Here is a 21,713-nt window from a genome sequence, read left to right on the forward strand (position 1 = left end):
AGAACAGCAGTGGCCTTGCAGGGAACTTTCAGCGTGTGCTTTCTTCACAAAGTGCTGGGCCAGCAGCACAGAGCCAAAGCATGGGGAAGTTCAAAAGACAAGAAATGCTTATCTCAGGCATCCCAACCCCAAGGTCCCCTCATAAAGTGAAACATTTTGAACATAGATCAGGCTTTTTTTTTAAAGCAATAAAAGTCACAAGAGTCTGCAAATGGGGCTGTTGCCTCTCACTTGTTGGCATTGCTTTGCATAAAATCATGAAACAAAAAGTCAGCACTAAAAGTATCCCTCAGCACAGCACTGCAGGTGAGGAAGTGGCTTCTGAACCAAATACAGTGAGATGCAAATACATCTCAGTTACAAAGGGCTCTGTTCCTAGTTGGGCTCATAGGACCCAAGCGACTTGGGGTAGAAATGGGCTTATATGCCATCCGGTCTGCCCTTTTGCTTTAGAGGTATAAACATGGAAGCTGTAAGTGGAAGAGACCTCCTGGTAGTCACTCAGCTAACTTCAGAAACTAATGGAGATATAATGAGGTGGCCAGAGGCCCAGAGATAGAGAGCGAGGCATCTCCCCAGGGACCTCTGGCCAGCCACCTGCTCTTCCTCATTCCCACCAAGCCAACACTTCCTCTCATCAAACTTCTTTGCCTAAATCAAATCAAACTGGTTGACTTTAAAAATGAAATCAATTAAGAATTTATTTATATTAACTTTAAAAGTAAAATTACCCCCAAAGAGTTGGCTTTTCATCAAGTGCTACATATATATTTTAAAAAACAAAACTAAGGTTAGTTTTTTAAAGTAAAGTAGATCTGGGGTGCTTTGCTCTCTTCATAGGGCCTGAGAGTACTCAAGCAGCTGTATCTTCTCTCATTCTCTCATCTTGCTTTCTAGGTTCCACAATCTTCTGCATTGCCCGATCCGGTCCTTTTTTCCCTTGGCACTCTCCACTCCTTACAAGCCATAAGCATCAGCACACTCAAGCTGCCTCCAGTGCTTTCCCAGGGCTGCCCTTCTTCATCTCCTTATCTTCTCTCCTTCCACTTTCCAGAGCAAAACTAACCTGGCTTTTGACATATGCCCTGCACTGACTCCCAGCTTATCTCTAACCAGGTATCATTCCCACTCAGTTGCCAGTCTGACAGCTCTCCCTGAGTCTAATAAAAGCCTCAGACGTAACACAAAACCCAAATCTTTATCTCTCTGCCCACAATCTCTCCCTAGCTGTCTTCTTCACTTTGGGGAATGCCATCACCTCCCAGGAAGTGCCTGAGACATGATTTGCAGGAACACCCTTGATTGATTTTCTCTGGTTTCTCTTTGATCACTTTGCTAACATCCAAATGGAAGCATTTTAACATTGCCTCACATCCTCTCCAGATAATACCTGCCCAACCAGCAACTCTTCACTTCAGTGGTATCTACCACCCCAGGGCCATCCTTCCCCAAGTCACTTCCCACCCCTGCCATTACGCTAATCTCAAGGTAAGGTCCACCCCCCACCCCCAGGAACTCCTTTCTCTTCACTGCTGTTTCTCCTTTCCCAACTTCTGTGGCAGCTCTTGCTTGTAACCATCACTTGATACGTCAATTCTATCCTGTCTTCACATTACACACATTAGTGCCTCCTGTCATACAGGTGGATCTGGAGGTCCTGGTGGGCAAGTCCCATTGTCAGCTTCTTTTCTTCTGCACATTCATTCTGAACACAGTGCTTGCTGTAGCATCCCACACTGATACCTGTGTGTTGATAGGACTCTGCAGTATGGTCCAGAAGTGTCAGTACCACCTTCTCCTCCTCTTCTTCCTCCTCCTCCTCCTGTCTTTTGATCTCTTTCTATCTTCCTGTTCTTTTCTCTTCCCTCACCTGCTTAACACTGCTTTTTTCCTTTCCTTTTTATTTATTTATTAATTGTTCTGCTATACTAGATATTTCTTTAGTGGGCCAACTTGCCATCACATCGATCTTTTTCTAATTAAGACCATGCTAATTTCTTCCAAGCAGGACCCCTCACCTACTCTCTCTGAAGAGTTGGATCATTTTCCAGCTGCAGTGGCAGATGTGACATGGAGTCCTCACAACCTCGACCCCAAAGTAGAGACCAGTTCAAAGATGAGCCTGCGTTTCAATTTAAGCCTGAGTATCAGATCGGGACACATTCAAACTTATGGGAAAGGAAAGCTTCCACTTTTCTTCTAGTGGTCTTGGAATTGTGAGAATGAGAAAATGAGAATCCATAGGTAGGAAGACATCTGTCCCTGAGTCATGGAATCCTTCTGAAAGGAGGTAAGCCACCTCTAAGAACTGCAGAGAGACCACACATCCTAAGACACTGTTAGCTGTTTACCTAAATCCGGCCGTGTAACATTAGCAGGCCTTTTGAACTTTAGGAGGCAACAGTCACTTGTTCTCTTAAATTATGAAGGGTTAAGTTTCTAGTCACTTGCAACCAAGAGAATCATATTGAGTATGCAGGCCAGGCAGCCCTTGAACTTAAAAGCCTCCTTCTTCAGATTCCTACTTAGCTGTGATGGCAGGCATAGCCACCAGGCCCAACTCTGCTATGCCTTCCTAAAGACAAGTTGTTCCTTGGGCTTTAAGCCTGGCAGCTAAGGCAGAGATGAAGTCTAGCTCTTACATTTTTGTAACAGAAACCTGAGAACCAGGGCAGAAATGACTCTGATATGCATACTAGTCCCAAATTCAGGGCTCTGTTCCCGCATTGTTTCTTTCTGATGTGAAATGCAAATCTGAGCATCTCCTGATACGGATGCGCTATTTTCCCTTCTGGAGCATGAGAATGGCAGGAGCAGCCTCATCCATGTCGATTTGTCACGTCCTATAGTTCCCCCACACAGACTAACTTCTTTCTCACACACCTCAGAGCTGAAGAAAGCATTTCATCACTGACACTGGGGCTGGATGCTTTGGAAGATGCACAGGTGGCTTTCAGGGTGTTTACTGTTGGAAAGCGCAGAAATAGAGACATGCGCCTCTTTCGACAAGTAAAACCCCTTCCTGCCAACGTCAGCATTTTTGTCTTAGTCACATACCAATTTTTATCTCGGTTGGGAGGCGTGTGTAGTGAGTGTGTCAAGCAATAATGCTGCCTCCACTCTGGGGACTTCACTAACGAACATGAAGGGGGAAAGTATAAACAAACATGACAGAAACACTAACGTTTTTGCTTTTGTTTATGTGGAAAAAGATGTCAGTTTGGGCTACGTATCAACACTACAGAGGAAATATTATTTATTCTCTCTGCACTAAGACTGAGCAAGTGTTCAGCTTTAGAGAGTTGGCGTCTGTGTACGTTCTGCTATTTTAACTAATACGGCTCTAAAGGAACCTGAGACATGGAGGGTCTTACTGTGGTAACTTGAGAACTGTCTGTGCTTACTGAGAGACAGCTGCTGTCCCAAGTGCTGAGGGTACCACAGTGAGCAAAAACCTCTATGTCCCAGGCAAAGAGGTCCTGTGTGACTCAGGGAAAGATAAGAAAAAAATAAAGAAAAATCTTGTATTCCTCACTTTTACCATCACTGTGAGTAAAATCCCTGACACAGGAAGGGTTTATTTGGCCCAGTTTCGGAACATTCATCCCATCTCCACAGGGAGGGCATGGAGTAGCCGAGGTTTGCTACTTGGTGGGTTCCATCTCTCTTCTACCCCACTCCACCCCTTTACTTCTTCCCTTTCAAACCCCTAACACTAGATAGGAGAGAGAGAGAGAGGATAACGAGGAAAGGGGGTGTCATTATCGTTACACTACTTCCTGATGATTAGAGGAATTGAGTTCCTTGGGACAAGTTTGATCTTCACCAGCAGGATACCCAATTATTTCTTGTTTCTCTGCACAGGACTACTTGACAAACTGAAACCAACAGTATCCAACCACCAACCAGCTACCCCCTACTGCAGCTCTAATATTTATACACCCTCTGAAAAGTCCCCAGAATTCTAAACATCACACACTCCCAGAAACTAGCTGCAGCTGGCAAAACCACGCCCCTGCTAGCAGCACATGAGGCAAATCATAGTCAGTTGCTTCGAAGCAGTCTGATATCCCCACACCTGGGATTAAAACAAAAACATATTCCCATAACATTTCTGTGTGTGTGTGTGTTTTATTTTTAGAAACCAAAATTACAAAATTCTCACTAAAGTGTGGGGGAAGCAGAGTATTCACATCGTGGCTGACATGAAGCAGAGAAGAGCAAAAACAGGAAGAAGCAGAGTGGGGCACAGCCCCTCGAACATACTCCCAGTGACCCGCCTCCAACCTTTAACCCCTCTCAGTGATACTGTTATATCATGGCTTGCTTAGGGGACTAATCCACTGATTAGGTCAAAGTCTCATGATCTAATCACATGTGGGAATCTCCTCACTAATTTCCTAAGTGTCTCTTTAATCCACTTAGCTTGACAATAAAAATCAACTATCACAAATACATTGAGGCCACCAGGTTTTTCTCTCGTATATAAAAGGAGTGGAGGTGTGGGGATAAATTATGATCTAAAAGGGAGCTGCTATGCATGCCAAAGGAGGAAGAAGGGGACTGGATAAATAATAGGGTTGAATATAACCAAAATATTATATGTATCTGTCTTAATTTAATCCTTTGTTTTAAATACTATACTTTAAAAAAAAATCTACTGAGAGGCTCATGGGTAGAGCACTTGCCCAGTATGTGAATGGCTCTGGGTTCAATCCCCGCTACCATTTTTTTTTAAATAAATTAAAGCACCATATACTGATCTGATGAAAGTTAAGTCCAAGGAAAAGAAATTACCAAAGGTTCAGGAGCTTCAAAAGGAGCTATGGCACAGAAGCAGGGGGTTGCAGGTTTTAAAAGATGTCTGGTAAAGACTCTTCTGAGGTAATATCGCTTCAGAGGCCTAGAGAAACAGAAGCACAAGCCACAGAGACAACAGCAGGAAGAGTCTAGCAGAAAGAGTCTACCGGGTGTAAGGAACAGTGTGTGCAAAGGTGCTGAGGCCTGGAAGTGGCTGCTGCATTTAAGAAACAGAGAGGAGGAAGAGACTGGGAGAGAATGTAAGCAAGGAACTTGGGAGTAAGAGGGACACTGTGCACGATAGGGCAGTGCAATATATTACATATGTTGGGATCCGTAAGCAGGCATCTCTACAGCCAGCCCCAAGGGACCTGACAAACCGGATATCAGGCTTCTGTGAAGCAACCTACGGACCACCTGGAACCACCTGCACATGCTCTGTGTCACTGTATAAGAGAACTCGAAGCCCCTCCTCTCTCTTTTTCTCTCCTGCCCTGCCCAGAGACGGTATCTGTGACCCCTTCCTCCTTCCCTTCCCCCTTCCCTTAATAAACCTCCCACGTGGAACCAGTCACGTGGTGTGATTTGTGAACCAGCTGTGTAACTCTGTTGCACAATCCTAACAACACAGGCAGGCGATTATAGAGTCTTCCTTTCCCTGAGAGCAAGGGGAAGCCACGGGAGGGTAACAGCCAGGAGAGCAATATAGCCTCAAATGTGCACAGGCTCATTTGCTCCCTAGAGTGAACGTTAGGGTTTGTGAATCGCCGAAGAAAGACCCCCCCAGACTCGGATGGTAGGCAAAAACCAAACAGAGCATTTATTCTGCAGAGAACTCCATTTGCAAAATGGCGGGAGTATGAGGGGAGTTCGCAGGCTCGTTTTAAAGCCAGAAAGGGAAATTTCTACTGTGGCTTCGTGACTTTGATGAGATTGGCTAGTGTCCACGGAGGCTACCTGACTCGGATTAGGACCGGCTGGTGCTCATGGAGGCTCTGTGACTTTTACAGAGACTTGCTAGTGCCCATGGAACTAAGTCCTCTCAGTGAACAGAGGTGGAAATAGGGAGACATGTTAGGTCAGCAATCCTGGAGGACTGCTGTGGTGTCTAGACTGTGGTCGTAGAAAGGTGGCCAGGTCCCTGCTCTACCAATCACCCATGACAACCTGGAGGTTCCCACACATTGCCAACAGCACCCTCCATCCAGGGTACAGTATCTCCATATTGTGAATCCCCAAAGTCCAAAAGACATATGTCTTTTGAACAAAATAAATGTCCTCTCTGTTGTGTGGCACCTGTTAAAATGGATAATTAAATATTTATGGTGATACAGGAAAACCATGCGCCCATTACCAGGCCAGTGACATTTACTCCTGCAGGTTATATTCCCTCATTCTTTTTCTCAAGATGGTTCCCTCTCTACCAGAGGCCAGAAATTGATGAAATGCCTTCAGTCCCCAAGGCTGCAGCTGCTGGGTACATCCCGGCGCCTTCCATCCACCAGGGGAAGGAGAAAGGAGAAGACACTTAGGAGTTTAATTTCAGCCAGATGGAAACCTGACTAGAAAACCAAGATTATGGGTGGTGGTTGATCTGGAAAATTTAAAAGCTGTGTCAGCTCGGCCTCTTAGCTTTCTATCTTCCATCTCCCCAGGGCCATAAATTCATAACTGCGTATTTACATGTTCTCTTAACTAGGAACCCTTGAACAGGACTTATCTCCTGGGGAGAGGTGTATCTAGTTGTTCTGTTGGTTCTCCTGACCTTTGAGTTTCCAATGTCAAAATCGTAAGAGGGAGGAGCCAGAAACCAAAATGGATTCCTTGGAAGTTTCTGGGAGGGGGAAGCGATGCATAGGGTGTGACTTCAAAGCCAGTGCAGAGGTGGGGCAGAGGTGACTGGGCCCCGAGAAGCCTGGAGCTGTTGGAGGAGACTGCAGAAAATAAAGCAGAAATTAGGAGAAACAGTTATAAGAAAACAGCAAAGAGCCAATGAGCGCGTCATTTTTGTCTTTGTCTTCTTCCCACTATGAATTACTGGAGACAGGGACTTCTGTATTTCTCACACATACCCCTTGAACCTAACACTCCACCTGGAACCAGGTTAGCCTTCAATCTCTGATTTCCTCCTATCATCTGTAGAGCTCTTGCCTTTTTCTAACCTTAGCACAGCTGTTACCATCTAGTCTGAAATAGTGTATGTTCAAACAAGAATACCTTGTCCTTTAACTCATAGTTTAAATGTTGGCTAACTGGGTTAATTCCAACAATTAGTAGAGGCAGGAGGATTGCAGCTTGAAGGTGTCAACAGAAAAACACCTCAGAGGCAGCAACAGGCAATATCATATTCTGGAGCCAAATGAAAGTCACTATAGCCTGGGGACACCAACTTAGGGTGTTCCAAATGCTGTGTTCTAGTATGGTAAGTGTTTTGTGCAGTTTTTATAGCTACAGAGCACAAGAAAGTCATCAATAAAGGTGTGTTTGAAATACTACAGTGGGGACATCAAGTAAGCAAGTTACAGCAAAGCGGAGAGTCTCTGCTACAGGCCTCAGATGTCATTTGATGACTTAGTTCCGAGCTTTTGGGTTGGTGGACAAGTGATAAAGATGTTAGGGAAGATGATGAGATGGGTGATGAATGGCTGTTAAGGAACCTAAAGATGGCTGGGGCCCAGGAGAATGTGTGGAGCCTGAACCCCAGCTCTTGCACCCCGTTCAACAGAAGCTAGCCAGGAAACCTCATGAGGTAGCCGGGTTTCAAAAGATTCCTGCTGAGTGTTTGAATTTATAAATAATGTATATCCAAAACATGACATTAAAATATTACCTTATGTTACAGAGAAGAGAGCAGGACTTTGCTGTTTGCATTAATAAGCAAGCATCCTTCCCTCCTCCGACAAATAGAAAGCCTAACTCTCCCTTCTCCGACATGCTACTCAGCACTAACGTGATGTCCCCTCTCCCAGTGTCCAACATTCTCATAGCAGACACTTCACAAGTGACTGGACATGTTGGCAGAAGAAGCAGGGGTGAAGGGCAGGAGGTAACCAGATGCGGCCTGGGAAATCTGGCCTCTACCTGACAGCTGCCTCTGGAGCTCTCCTTGCCCAGCTCTGCCACCCGTGGGTGATGGTTGCGGCTGTCTGCTTACCCAGGCCTCTGGGATCGGGAAAATGATCCTGGGGCACTTGAGTACCTGGGGGCTCCGTGCATCACTGGGCACAGACTGAGTGACTCAGCAGCCCCCTTGTTGGCCATGGTGAAGGGCCATTGTTAACAGGCAGTTCTAATAGTGTAGGTGTGCTGGGTGGAGCTGGCTGTCAGGGTGGGCTTTCCTTGCAGAGTCAGGCTTGGGTGGGGAGCAAAGGCTTCCATTTTTTAGGGCCTAACTCTTTGATATGTTAGAAACTGGATTTTGACAAAGATTTAAAAAGAAAAAGATCAGTTAGCTTTTGGCTAAGCAGTTGAAACTAGATAGCTAGGAATTCATTTTTTCCTCTGTTGGTGTAAAATGTTACCTGTATTTTATGCTAAATTCTCTTATAACTTAAAATTTAAAATCCACATAATTTTACTAAATTTTGATTCTAATGTGTTCTTTTTTTGTTGTTCAAAACAAAAACAAGTCAAAGGCAAAAATCAAAAACAACAACAACAACAAAAATAAAAAACCTGGTGAAAAACAACTGTTCCACTTGGCACTGATATCAGTTTTACTATAAAGTGTTTTACAGATAGAAATGCAAAGACTAGTAGCTCAAACACAAACCAGGAGCATATGCAAGAAAACAGTAGAAAAATTCACAGAAGAGCTCTAAGGGAATTGAATATATTATTTCAAAGATATTAAATAAGAGCAATGTAAGTTAAATCACCTTTCTTTCTCTTTGAAATCGACAGAAGTGAAAAGTTGAGCTGTGTGAATGCAGGCAGCAAATGGGAAGGAGCACTGTATGCCATCATAGGGTGTCCGCTTTGTCTTTTAAACACAAGGCCTACAAAGAAGATAACTTGACAACAACTACCAAAATTTTACATCTGTGTACTCTTTGATAAGCAATCTCATTTCAAGATTCAACAAATGAACAAAAAAATCTAGGACATAAGACATTTATGCAGAAGATCCAAAACAACCTAAATGGACGGTAGTGGTGGATTTATTATTAAGGCTTAGTTCATCCCTGTAACAGATGAGCATCTTTTCAGCATAGGAAACATACAAGGCATGGGGCAAAATGCAACATGAAATCCTTTTGAGATATATATATATATATATATATATATATATATATATATACCAAGAATGGAAGAAAGATGGATAAATGGATGGATGGATGCATGGATGGATGATCAGATGCATAGAGAGATGATAGATAGATGATAGATAATAGATAGATGGATAGATGGATAGATAGATAGATAGATAGATAGATAGATAGATAGATAGAGGCAAGTAGGAAAACAGACATGGGCACATATGTATAGATCATTTTTGGAAGGACTCATAGAAGCAAGCCTCTAAAAAAAACAGAGATCAGTAAGATTTCTTTCTTTTCTTTTTCTTTTCCTTCCTTCCTTCCTTCCTTCCTTTCTTTCTTTCTTCACTCACTTTACATCCCAATCATAGATCATAGTCCCCTCCCTTCTCTCCTCTAAGTGGCACCCTCCTTCCTTCTTCCCCTATACCTCCTCCTCTATTCCTCAAAAAAGGGGAGCCCCTCCCCTACCAACCCACCACAGCTTATCAAGTCACATCAGGACTGAACGCATCCTCTTCCTCTGTGGCCTGGCAAGGCAGCGTCTCCAGAGGGAAGTGATCAAAAGGCAGGTAACAGAGTCCATGTCAGAGACAGCCCCCACACCCCTTACTAGGGAACCCACATAAAGCCTAAGCTTTCCATCGGCTACATCTGTGTAGGGGGTCTAGGTCTAATCTATCCTTGATTGGTGCTTAAGTCTCCTCAAGCCCCTCTAGACCCTGCCTAGTTGGCTCTATTATTGTGGATTCCTGTTCCCTCCAAGTCGTTCTGTCCTTTTCTCCACTTTTCTACAAGATTCCTTACACTTTGTACAATGTTTAGCTGTGAGTCTCAGCATCTGTTTTAATCCACTGCTGGTGGAGCCTCTCAGAATGCAGCTATGCTATGCTCCTGCCTGCAACTATAGCAGAATATTATTAATAGTATCAGAGGATGGCTCTCTCCCATAGCATGGGTCACAGGTTGGGCCAGGCATTGATTGAACATTCCCTCCATCTCTGCTCTCTTTATTTCTGCACATCTTGCTGGCAGGGTAAATTTTGGGTCAAAGTTTTTATGGGTGGGTTAGTGTTCCCCTCCCTCCACTAGGAGGCCTGTCTCGTTAGAGGATGGCCTCTTCAGTCTCCATGACCCCTGAGATTAGACGTCTCAGCTAGAGTCAACCCCATATGCTCCCAGAAGCCAACTCTGTCCTAGATCTCCAGCTTGTCTTAGAGATGCCTCTGCCCATGGTTTCTTTTCTCTCTACAGGCCCTCTTTCCTCCCACCCCCACTCTTGCCAGACCTGATCTCCACCCTCATTTCTCTTCATGCTCCCTCTCTGACCCTGTTTCCTCTCTTCAACCATTTTTGCTGTCTATTCTATTTCCCCTTCTGAGTGAGATTTAAGCATCTTCCCTTGGTCCTCCTTGTTTAGGTCTGTGAATTGTAGTGTTTAGCCTGTACTATATGGCTAAACTTTGCTTATGAGGGAGTATATAACACAAGGTCTAGGTTACCTTACTCGGGATGAGCTTTTCTAGTTCCATCCATTTGTCTTCAAATTTCATGATTTTCTTTTTTTCAGTAGCTGAGTAGTATTCCATTGTGTAAATGTGCCACAGTTTCTTTTTTCATTCTTCAGTTGAGGGACATTGAATTCATTGGCACAGAAGACAACTCCCTGAACAGAACATCAACAGCTAAGATGAATGATGAATAAACGGGACTTCTTGAAACTGAAAAGCTTCTGGAAGGCAAAGGACACTGTCAATAGAATGAAATGGCAGTCTACAGATTGGGAAAAGATCTTCTTTAATCCTACATCTGACAGAGGGCTAATATCCAAAATATATAAAGAACTCAAGAAACAAAACACCAGCAAACAAAATAATCTAGTTTTAAAAAGGGGGGTACAGAGCTAAACAGAGAATTCTCAATAAAGGAATCTCAAAAGGCCGAGAAGCACTTAAAGAAATGGTCAACGTCCTTAGTCATCAGGGAAATGCAAATCAAAAGTTTTTTTATACCCATCAGAATGGCTACGTTCAAAAACTCAAGTGACAGCACATACTACAAGGATATGGGGAAAGGGGAACCCTCCTCCATTGCTGGTGGGAGTGCAAACTTGTACAACCACTTTGGAAATCAATCTGGAACTTTCTCAGAAAATTGGGAATAGCTCTATCTCAAGACCCAGCTATATCACTCCTGGGCATATACCCAAAAGATGCTCCACCATACAACAAAGACATTTGCTCAACTATGTTCATAGCTGCTTTATTTGCAATAGTCAGTAGGCTTACTTTTAATGGTTATCTTTTTATTAAAAGAAAGTAAGTTACCCAGACCAGCAGCTATTTTTTTCAGCAGCTATTTTTTTAATTGAAAAACTATTCAGATAATAAAAATGACGACACAGTACAACTCAATGTATCCATCAAAAATTATCTATAATAAAATAACAATAGTGATATAAATAAAATGAAGTTTTATTCAGTCTGCTTGGTTAATGCTATGATGATGACACAATGATGATGATGGTGATGATAATAATGATGGTTTTAAGACAGGGTCTCATCATGTAGCATTGATGCTCCTAGAACTCACTGTGTAAACCAAGCTGGCTTTGAACTCACATACATCTGCCTCCCAAGTGCTAAGATTAAAGGTGTGTGCCTCCATACCCAGAAATGCTTTTATTATTAAAACACACACATGCGTGCACACACACACACACACACACACACACACACACACACAAATACAAGAACAAGTTGGAGCTTTTGAGATGGATCTGCGGGTAAAGGTGCATGTTGCCAAGCCTGACCACTCAGACACATATCAGAAGGATATAAATGACATGCAAGTTGTCCTCTGACCTGCATATGCTCTCCATGACATGCATGTATACACAGACAGACAGTCCATGATTGTAATACCAGCACTCTGGAGCTGAGGCAGGTGAATTTCTTTAAGACTAGTACATGCCATAAAATGAGAACCCATCCCTGACAAGAGAGGGAAAGAAATAATAATCTTTTCAAATTTGTTCAACTATTAGACATGACACGAGCTTAACTTTGTAGTTGTGGCTAAGTAATCCAACTTAAAAAGTCTAAATTTCCCTTCTCTGGTGTATTTTCTCTCAGGTGGCCTGCCCGCTCAGTGTGGGAAGCTAAAGGCCACTCACAGCCATTGCCACTCCCTACCCATCCCCAACAGTGTATTCAAATCCAACGTCATAAGTTACTTATTAAACACAAGAGATATTGTGCCCTGAGAAATCCATTATAAACTTTGTCTGTGGGAAGACCAATCTCTTCCTGAAGAAACCCAGATCAGCCATCTCAAAGAAGAGGAAATGGGGAACCATCATGTAAGTGCTCGCTGCCCTTGGGAATCAGTTTTCTGTTTGGTTAGCCTGTGAAAGAGTTCGTCTGTGAACTCATATTGATACCCTTCCTCATGCTTCAGTGCTTTGATGTTCCCCTTGCTGCAAGCATTAGCAATAGTGTGTCATGCTTATTTAGTGTATTTGGAATGCATGTCTCTCCCACTGGGCAAAAATCTTGTAAGAGGGGCTTTAAAGAGGTGTTTAAAATAACACAATAAAGACTTCCTTTTGGAGAGCAAATAGCTAGCCTATATTTGTAGAATGTATAAGCAAAGCTTCTAGCTTGTGGCAAAGTTGTACAAACCCTCACAGACTATTCCTAGTCAGTTTGTGTGACAGATGAGCTCCTGCTAAAAATACCAGCACAGCAAGGTAAAGATGCTCCTGTGCAACTGTGCCATTTAGACCACAAGGTGGAAATCCTCCAGTGTTATTACCAAACACCCAGCTACTTGCAGTTGTTCATGGAATAGATTAAACGTTTCATTTTTCACCTCTGAAACATCTAGGCTTACAAATAGCATGTCTGAAAATGACGGAAAACTGACCAAAACAGTTACCGTTTGGTATCTTTGGTGCATGAGGCAGAGAACTGAATCAGAATTTTTATGCTGAAATATGAATATCTGAAGCTAGTCCAGTAAGGATTTGAATGAGGTCATGTGCAGTCACTGTAGTTTTTCATGGTGAGATTTCATATACACAATATACTTAATATAGATATTTATAGAACATGACACTTAGGGTGAAGGGGGTAAAAATCCAAATTTTTCTGCACACTAGCCTTGTCTGTAAGGGTTTGCCTTTACAGGTATGACAGTATGGTTTTCAGAGGGTTGTTAATTTTAAATCATTTGTAAATAGCCTTTTCTAGCTAGCCAAGATTATGAATTATTTATTCACTGTCTTTCTCAGGAACCCTAATTATATTATAACTTTTATAAACAGACACAAAAGATTTCAGGAGACCACTGGCCCAATACCTGTACTTTGTCCCCTGAAAAGCCACCCCTGACTGGGGCAGTTGCCTTTCGAGATTGGAGCAGAATTTTTATGGGTTTCATTTTTTAATCCAGAGGCCATTCCTTATTCCTCTCAAAAGCCAATCAACAGTTATCTCCAGGAGACATCATCCTACCCTTGGTAACCTTACACCCACTCAACCACAGCCCATAAGCATTTATTTTATTTTCCTTTCAAATTACAAACTTTCTCCCAGATGTGATATCACCCAGTTTTAGTCTTTTGCTTCCGGCTGAAAAACCTCATTATCAGGCATGACTTGAAAGTAAGAATCTGTCTCTCTCCCTCCCTCCCTCCCTCCCTCCCTCCCTCCCTCCCTCCCTCCCTCCCTCCCTCCCTCCCTCCCTCCCTCCCTCCCTCCCTCCTCTCTCTCTCTCTCTCTCTCTCTCTCTCTCTCTCTCTCTCTCTCGTGCCCGTGCAGATACCCTCCCCCCCTCAAACACACACATACAGAGGCAAAAAACTTGTTACAATATTTGCAGCTAGTGGGAAAATGTAGCCTTCTAGGACTTCACTGTTCCCAACAGCCTCCTGTTAACCCAACCCCAGGACACACTGCCCCCAAGCTGTTACAGTGTAGCAAGGACATTTAGCAAGCTCAGTAGGAGCTTGTTAGAAGAATGGACCTGAAACCTACTTAAAGAAAAAAATACTATGCCAGAAATGGCTCCAGTTAATTGCCCTATCAACTTTCTTTAGTATGTACAAACTAGAGCCCAAATGCCAAAACCAATTCACAAATTAAATACTAGTAAAAGCATATCTGTGATGTTCAAATGAGTGTTCATGCAATGAGTGATGATGAATTAAGTAGTCATGTGTAATCTCCAACAGTCCTGTTTTCTGTCCTGCTGTCTCTTGAGTTCCTGAAAACCTAAAATATGATGTGGTGTGACTGGTGACTACTCTGTGCTATTGTGCTTCCTCCTATCAATCTACTGAGAAAGTTGTAGTTTCCATGCTTCTTGCAATGCCCTTCTCTTGACTCTGATACTTGATTTCTTCATCTCCTCTCTCTCTCTCTCTCTCTCTCTCTCTCTCTCTCTCTCTCTCTCTCTCTCTCTCTCTTTCATCGTGTGACTATAAAATAAAATTTGACTTATTAAAAATTAGAGACCTACTCCATGGGAGAGAGGCAACTCCTGACACTATTGATGATGTTCTGCTATGTTTGCAGATAGGAGCCTAGCATGGCGGTCCTTTGAGAGACTCACAGCCAAATTTCGGGCGGCACACATGGAGCCTTGTAGAAGGGTGGGGGGATGGATAGAACAACCCAGAGGGGACAGGAGAGCCACAAGAAGACCAATAGTCCCAATTAACCTAGAGGAGTTTATGGAGACTGAAGCACTAACCAAGAACCATGCGTGGAGTAGATCTAGACCCCCTACACATATATACCCAATGGGCAGCTTAGCCTCCATGTGGCTCCCCCAGAAAGGAGAGTGGGAGCTGTCTCTGACATGACCTCTCATGCATGCTTTCCTATCTATCACCTCACCCTGGCAGGGTTGCCTGTGCAGGACCCTGTGAAAGAGGAAGTACACAGTCCTGCTGAGCCTGGATGTGCTGGGGTGGGTTTGCCCCAGGGTGTGGGAGTTCTCCCTTTATCTGAGGGGTAGGGAAGGGGGGATAGGGTGATGAGGGAGGAGCAGAGGAGAGGAACTGTGGGGAGAGGAAAAGGGGGCTACAACTGAGATGTAAAGTGGATAACTAAATAAAAAAGTAAATACACATACACACACACACACACATACACAGAAAGGCAGGCACTGAACTAAGCGCCAGCACTTGCTCATCCTTGTGATCCAGCGTGCTATATGATCAGTTTTAGGTTATCATCATTATTTAATACCTGGGAAAATCATAAATTTCTCAGAACACATCCACAGACAAATATCCATATAACCATTTGACTATTATTGCAAAATCATGAGAATTATAGTGAGAAAAATGCATTTTCTAAATACTGACATCTGGAAGCCTAGCCGATCCAGAAACTGAAAAATACTGTTGCTTTGTGCCTTTCTGTTTCCTTCCCATTAGTGATTTTATTATTTTTAGTTTTTACTTTGTATATGTGCATGTGTGAGCATGCATGCGGTGGTGCATGTATAGAGGTCTGAGGATAACTGTGTAGTCAATTCTCTCCTTCCTCCTTTACATTCCTTCCAAGGATTGAACTCACGTCTCCAGGCTTTCATTGCAAGTACCTTTAGCCACTGAGCCATCTCACCAGTCCTGATGTTTATTCTTTATTCTTTATTTTTTATTTTTGTACTAAAGATGTCATTCTTTGTGACTAACCCTGTTCGAAAAACAGTAAGAAAGATACTGTGTTAGTATGATCATGCCATAGTCAAAGAGTTTGCACACCCTTAGCTGGTTCCTATGCTGTAGAGCATCTCACATTGAAAAGTAAGATACATATAAAACTATGCTTAGGTTTAGCTCGGTACTTTATCAATTCTGCTTTGTTGTGTGTGTTGTTTTCAAGAGAACTGGTATATAGAGGAAAATTAAAAAAAGTTGAGCTGACCATCGAAAAGTGACAGACCAATAAAGAGAAAGCAAGACTTGGGAGGGTCACTGAAAATGTGGAAATGTCACAAACCCAAATGGATGAGTAGTTTCTGGGAAATGATCTGCAATGTTGATAAGGAGAATCTAGAAAGACAGAAGCGTTGCTGTTGATGGGGCTCTTGACCTAGCAGAAACATCAACATTGCCGGGACACTTAGCAGAAATTCAGAACCTGAGCTGGGAAGATGGCCCTTTAAAGCACTTGCTGTACACGCATGAGAATCTGAGTCAGAGCCCCAGCACCCACGTAAAAAGTCCAGCAAGGCATGGAGGCACACGCCTCTAACCCAGTGCTACAGAGGCAGAGGCGGGCTCCCTGGAGATTTCTGGCTGGCTAGTTTAGAGGAATCTGTGAGTTCCAGGTTCCTTGAAAGATGCTGCCTCAAAAATAAGGTGCCAGGCTGGGTGTGGTGGCACACCCCTTTCATACCAATACCCAGCAGACAGACGCAGGTGGATCTCTGTGAGTTCAGGGCCAGCCTTACATACTTATCAAATTCCAGGCTGGCCAAGGCTACCTCGTGAGACCCTGTCTCAATAAAAGAAAATAAAGTAGAGAAGCAATTAAGGAGGACATTCACTATTAGCCTCTGACCTCCACAGGTGCACACACATGTGAATTTGTACACAGGAAGAAAGGGAAAAATAGAGATACACACAGAGAGAAACACACAATCTTAGCAGCACCAGAGCTACACTGAACTTCAACCTGTATTTTATGCTCCTCAGTGAGTCCCATACACATGAACATCGTACGGGTGCTTGTCTTGGGTACAAGTTCCCAAGACTGGATGAACACTGGGTTCACCTGGAGAGTTCTAACATCCACTGGTGCCCAGGTTCCGCCCTGCAATCAATTGCTGTAGGCTGTTGTCCTAGATTTGTACATGTTTCCTCAAGTGACTCTCAGTTCCCTAGCATACAGCCAACCGTGGGGAGTGCGTGGCACACCGCTGATGAATGCAGATGTCACAGGGAGTGTCTACCAAAGAAAACCAACTTGTAAATGTTACATCCGTCCAGCGTCTGCTTCGCCGTCTGTGAACATGCCAAGGGAATGACTTGCTTGTGCTAATATTTAGCCAACATAAACATTATCTAATGTGGAGAACAGTTTGGGACCAGATAAACACTAAGCTAGCTCAGGTGAAGGTAGACCAGGGGTATTTTAGGGGTACACAACAGGTGGGGAACAGGCCAAGATTTCTGAAAAAATCAAGCTCTGAGACAGGTGAAACTATTGCAGAGGGTTTCAGGGGAAAGGTATGGTTTTTAGCCAAGTGTGCGCATTAACTTGTGACCTGTACCACAGTCAAACCCAGCAAAAATGCCCTGTAATGGTGACTTCCTTAGCAGGAAAACATTTATGGTGGAAAGCTAGTCCTTTGGAACACCACCCTGAGTATAGAAAGTTAAAAGAAGGACCCGTGATAGCAAAACATTCCGTGAGCAAAGCAAGCCTTCTTCATTTACACACAGGTTTTCACTCAATGTATAGCTGCTTTTCAAGTGAAAGCATGTGCAGTGGGCTTTTGGGGTCTCTTGTCTATGATAGATAAGAGCAGCCACATTTAAGAGGTGCTAAGAAGGCTGCTAGGAACAGATAGGGCAGTCATTTATACACTCACACAAGGAAAAATGAAACCCACAGACTGACATAAGGACCAGAGAGTTACAGGTACCTGTAGCCACTTAGTGCCTGAATGCATCCACACACAGCCTGGCTAAATAGGGCCTTAGAAGTGCTGAGGATAGCCAATGTCCTCCCAACACACACTGGAATGTATACTGTGTACTGGAATGGGAGTTGTATAGCTGTGCCCTGTGGCCTGTGATGTTTGAGCTTTTCACTGTGCCTGGTACAGCAACAAACTCTGGATAGAGCCCTTATGACAATCCTGAGAGATAGTGGGACGCTCCCTCCCAAACAGAGAGAAAGTGGGGTTACTTGCTTATCCATGAAGAGGTACAACACAGAGGTCTGGGAAGATGGCTCTGAGGGAAAAATACTTGCTGTCGGAGAATAAGGATCTGAGTTCCAATCCCAAGAACTCACAGAACAGCTGCAAGGCCGTGCACATCCGTAGTCTCCATTACTGGGTGAGAGATATGGAAACAGGAAATTCCCAGATCTGCCTGACCAGCCTAAACAAAACAGTTGCCTAGATTCAAAGAGAGACCTTGTGAAAGGTGATAGAGGAGACACCTAATATTGACCTCTCGCCTCCACATGCACCCACACACAAGTGTGAATCACCCACACAAACACATATGCAGCACACACATACTCACAGCGTGAGTTTGGATTCAGCAAGTTTTCACACTGTGGCCTAGGTTCACATAAGGCTCTAGACGCTAACCTACATACTGTGATTAGCAGATAAACGGGATTATAACTTCCTCATCTTCTTTCATCCCCTTCTTGAGTCTTCTTCTCCAATCTGCACAAAATATTATCTTAGCACAACATTCTACAACTCTCTCGTGCCTATGGGCTTAAACCAGCAATTCTCAACCGGTGGGTCTCAACCCCTTCGGGTCACCTATCAGATACCCTGCACATCAGATATTTGCATTGCAATTCCTAACAGTACCAACATTACAGTTATGAAGCGACGACAGAAACAGTTTTATGGTTGGGGCTCACCACAGTATGAGCAGCTGCGTTAAGGGGTAGTAGCCTTAGGAAGGCTGAGAAACGCTGACTTAAATCTCCCTCAGATGCTTCCCCTGCCCTCCGCTGATGGTGCTCTGAGCACAGCATTGCGTCTTCTGTTGGATCATAGTATAATCGCCAATACCTCGCCTTCCACACAGCAAATGCTCCATAAGTAGCTAATACATTCTTTAATTAGCTGCTGTCTTGGTTACTTTCCTGTGGCCGTGATAAAATACCATGACCAAGGCAACTTAGAGAAGAAAGGAGTCACTTAGGGTTACAGTTCTGAAGGATAGGAACACATCGTGGCGAGGAAGCGTGGTGACAAGGGGTGGGCATGGTGGCAGGAGCTCAGAGCTGAGAGTCCACATCTTCAAACACATGTACAAGGCAGATAAAGTGACCTGGAAGTGCCAGGCTTTTAACCTTCAAAGCCCACCCCCAGGGATGTACCTCATCCCTCACTGCCATGCCCCTTAAGCCTCTACAACCAGTACTACCAGTAAGGACCAAGTGTTCACTATCTGATCCTATGGGGGCATTCTCCATCAAGCCACTACAGCTGCTTCCAGATGTGTCTAAGCAAAGCCGGCATTTTACTTCTTTGTAGCCCGAATCTCTCTAGCCAGCTCTATTCTCAGACCAAGTTATGAGTAAGGCACTAGCATCTATGTGTTTAAAGACACCCCCCAAGTGATTCTGTAATATCCATAGATGGCAGGATCCAGGGGCATGTCTACTTCTGGTGGGGGGATTCTGAATGTGAGCTCCAGATCAACATCATGGGTATAATAACACAGGGCCCACTGAATCAGCAACTGTGAAGGCAAAGCCCAGTGACCTACATCTGAACAAGCCCTGTAGGTGATTCAGAAGATTATCCAACTGTCGTAACCCTAGTCAAAGCATCAACCTCTCCCAGGCCCAGGGTCGAGCTGGGTCCCAGCTTTCTATAAGGACCATTCAAACCACCAACCAAACCTCCAGAGACACCCAGAAAATGGTCCTGAGAGTGCGCTTAGCTCCAACCCTCCTCCACGCTTTAGGCCCTGGGGTACACCCCCCCCACACAGTCAATCTCATCACAGAGTGACAAGGGTGAGGCTGCTTTTAGATGGGTCGTGTTAAGAGGATGGGGAGAAAGACTGGGAGTTGAACAATCATCATCTTCACCAAGTACAGCACGGGGAAGCAACAGTCCTTGAGACAGTCAAAAGCCTCCGCCCTCCCAACAATCAAAACAGTGACATCAGGTGAGAAGGAGGGCAGGAGAGAGGGTCACATCACTGTGTTTTGCTGATTGCATATGAAGAAAAGGAGAACAGAATGATTTCTAAGTGCCTGGCTTGTGCATGTAGATGGCTGTCCATCTCAGAGATGAAGGGCAACGCAGAGGTTTGCAAAATCAGAGCAAGTTCGACATCAGGGTCTGTTGATCAGGTACCTGGATCAACACCACAAGAAAAGTTGTGGCTTGAGATAACTGGGGAAGAATGAGCTCACAGCTCGTGTCTCTCTTTGTCTTTGAGCAATAGTAGGTGTCCAATTATAAGCAGGACTAAAACTAGTTTGAATGACAAACACATTTATTGATTTGTCTGTCGTATGGCTTTTCTTGGGAAGACATGAACCACTATCTTACTCACCCTGGATATGGCACCAAGGACAAACCAAGTGAATGATTTTACCCAAGTTTGGCATGAACCAAGGGCATTGATTGAGGTTATTTACAGGAACATGGGAGAGAGACTATTACTTGCAGAAGTATGGATTGGTGGATGCAGCATTGAAGACAAGTGCCCCTCTGGAACTTGTTAACTATTATTATATCATGTGGAGGGGCAAAATCTGTCTGAGGCCTACTGAACAACCCCATGAGCTGGCTTCTTCATGAGCCATCTCCCATGTCTTCAGGGGAAAGCTAGGGCACCTGCTTTTATGAGGCTCTCATGAGGGCAATCACAGTTTCTCTCGTTCCAAGATAGAAACAGCAATGTCATGGCCAGAGGACTGAGTTACACAAAACAGCCTCGCCAAGAGGTCTGGAAAGAGATGTACAGAGTTTCAGTAACATCACTAAGGGCTAAGCTCTAGTCTCTGCTCTACCACCTCCATGCACAGACAGCATCCTGGTGACACAAAGCCGTGGTCACGCATCACAAGCAAGAAGGAAGAGGAAAATACACCTTTCTCCTGTGTAGCCTCTCCTGTCTGAGGAAAATCTTGAAAAGTTCCAAGCATCCTGTCTCACTTGGCGGACTGATGGACAGATTAGCCCTAGACTGGTAAAGGGAGGTTGGAGACTTACAAGTTGTTTATCCCTGGGACAGAGTAAATCATTCGTTTACAGAGAGGGAAAGGGGGGAGGGGTTGGGGCAGAACAAGAGTTGGTGCCATGCTGATGGAAATGATGTGACAGACAAAACAAATTGGCGAGAGTGAGGTCTGGTCACACAGCTCCAACCTAGGCAAACACAGTCTGCTCTCAGAGTCCGTGAATAATGGCTCCAACACCACACACACACACAGAAACAGAGAGACAGAGACAGACAGAGATAGAGAGACAGGAAAACAGAGAGATAGAGACAGATGGACAGAGACAGAGGCAGACAGAGAGACAGAGAGAGAGCAAAATCTACTGGCTCTCAAGTCCCTTATATAAAACTGCTTAACATTTGCATGTAACCTATGCACATCCTCATGTATACTAAGGCACATCTAGATTAGTACCTATATAAAACTGAATTATTTATTCAATGAAGCTGTTTCATTCCACTGTTTCAAAATAAGTGACAATAAAAATACCTGCACATGTGCTGGACAGACACAATTATTTTCCAGATAGTTTTTGTCTGTGGTTGGCCGAATCTGCAGAAGCAAAGCCAATAGACACAAGGACTGTACATTTTCTTTCTTCAGCATCTGAGTATAAAATGTCAGAGAATGGATGGAGATATAACTCAGTGATTAGGAATGCTTGCTGAACCACCATGAAGACCAGAGTTTGAAT

General features: G+C 44.0%; 1 protein-coding gene across 1 annotated transcript in view; it reads left to right on the plus strand.

Annotated features, from left to right (window-relative positions):
- The first annotated feature begins 12,310 nt into the window (after positions 1–12,310).
- Positions 12,311–21,713, plus strand: part of Anxa13 (annexin A13) — a 53,050-nt gene continuing 43,647 nt past the window's right edge. Inside the window, exon 1 of the mRNA XM_060389389.1 lies at positions 12,311–12,420. Within this exon, the coding sequence (XP_060245372.1) occupies positions 12,406–12,420 (15 nt within the window). The 5' untranslated portion in view covers positions 12,311–12,405. The remainder of the gene's footprint in view (positions 12,421–21,713) is intronic.

This window comes from Meriones unguiculatus, chromosome 8 (assembly GCF_030254825.1).
Source record: "Meriones unguiculatus strain TT.TT164.6M chromosome 8, Bangor_MerUng_6.1, whole genome shotgun sequence".
In the NCBI taxonomy this organism is placed as follows: domain Eukaryota; kingdom Metazoa; phylum Chordata; class Mammalia; order Rodentia; family Muridae; genus Meriones; species Meriones unguiculatus.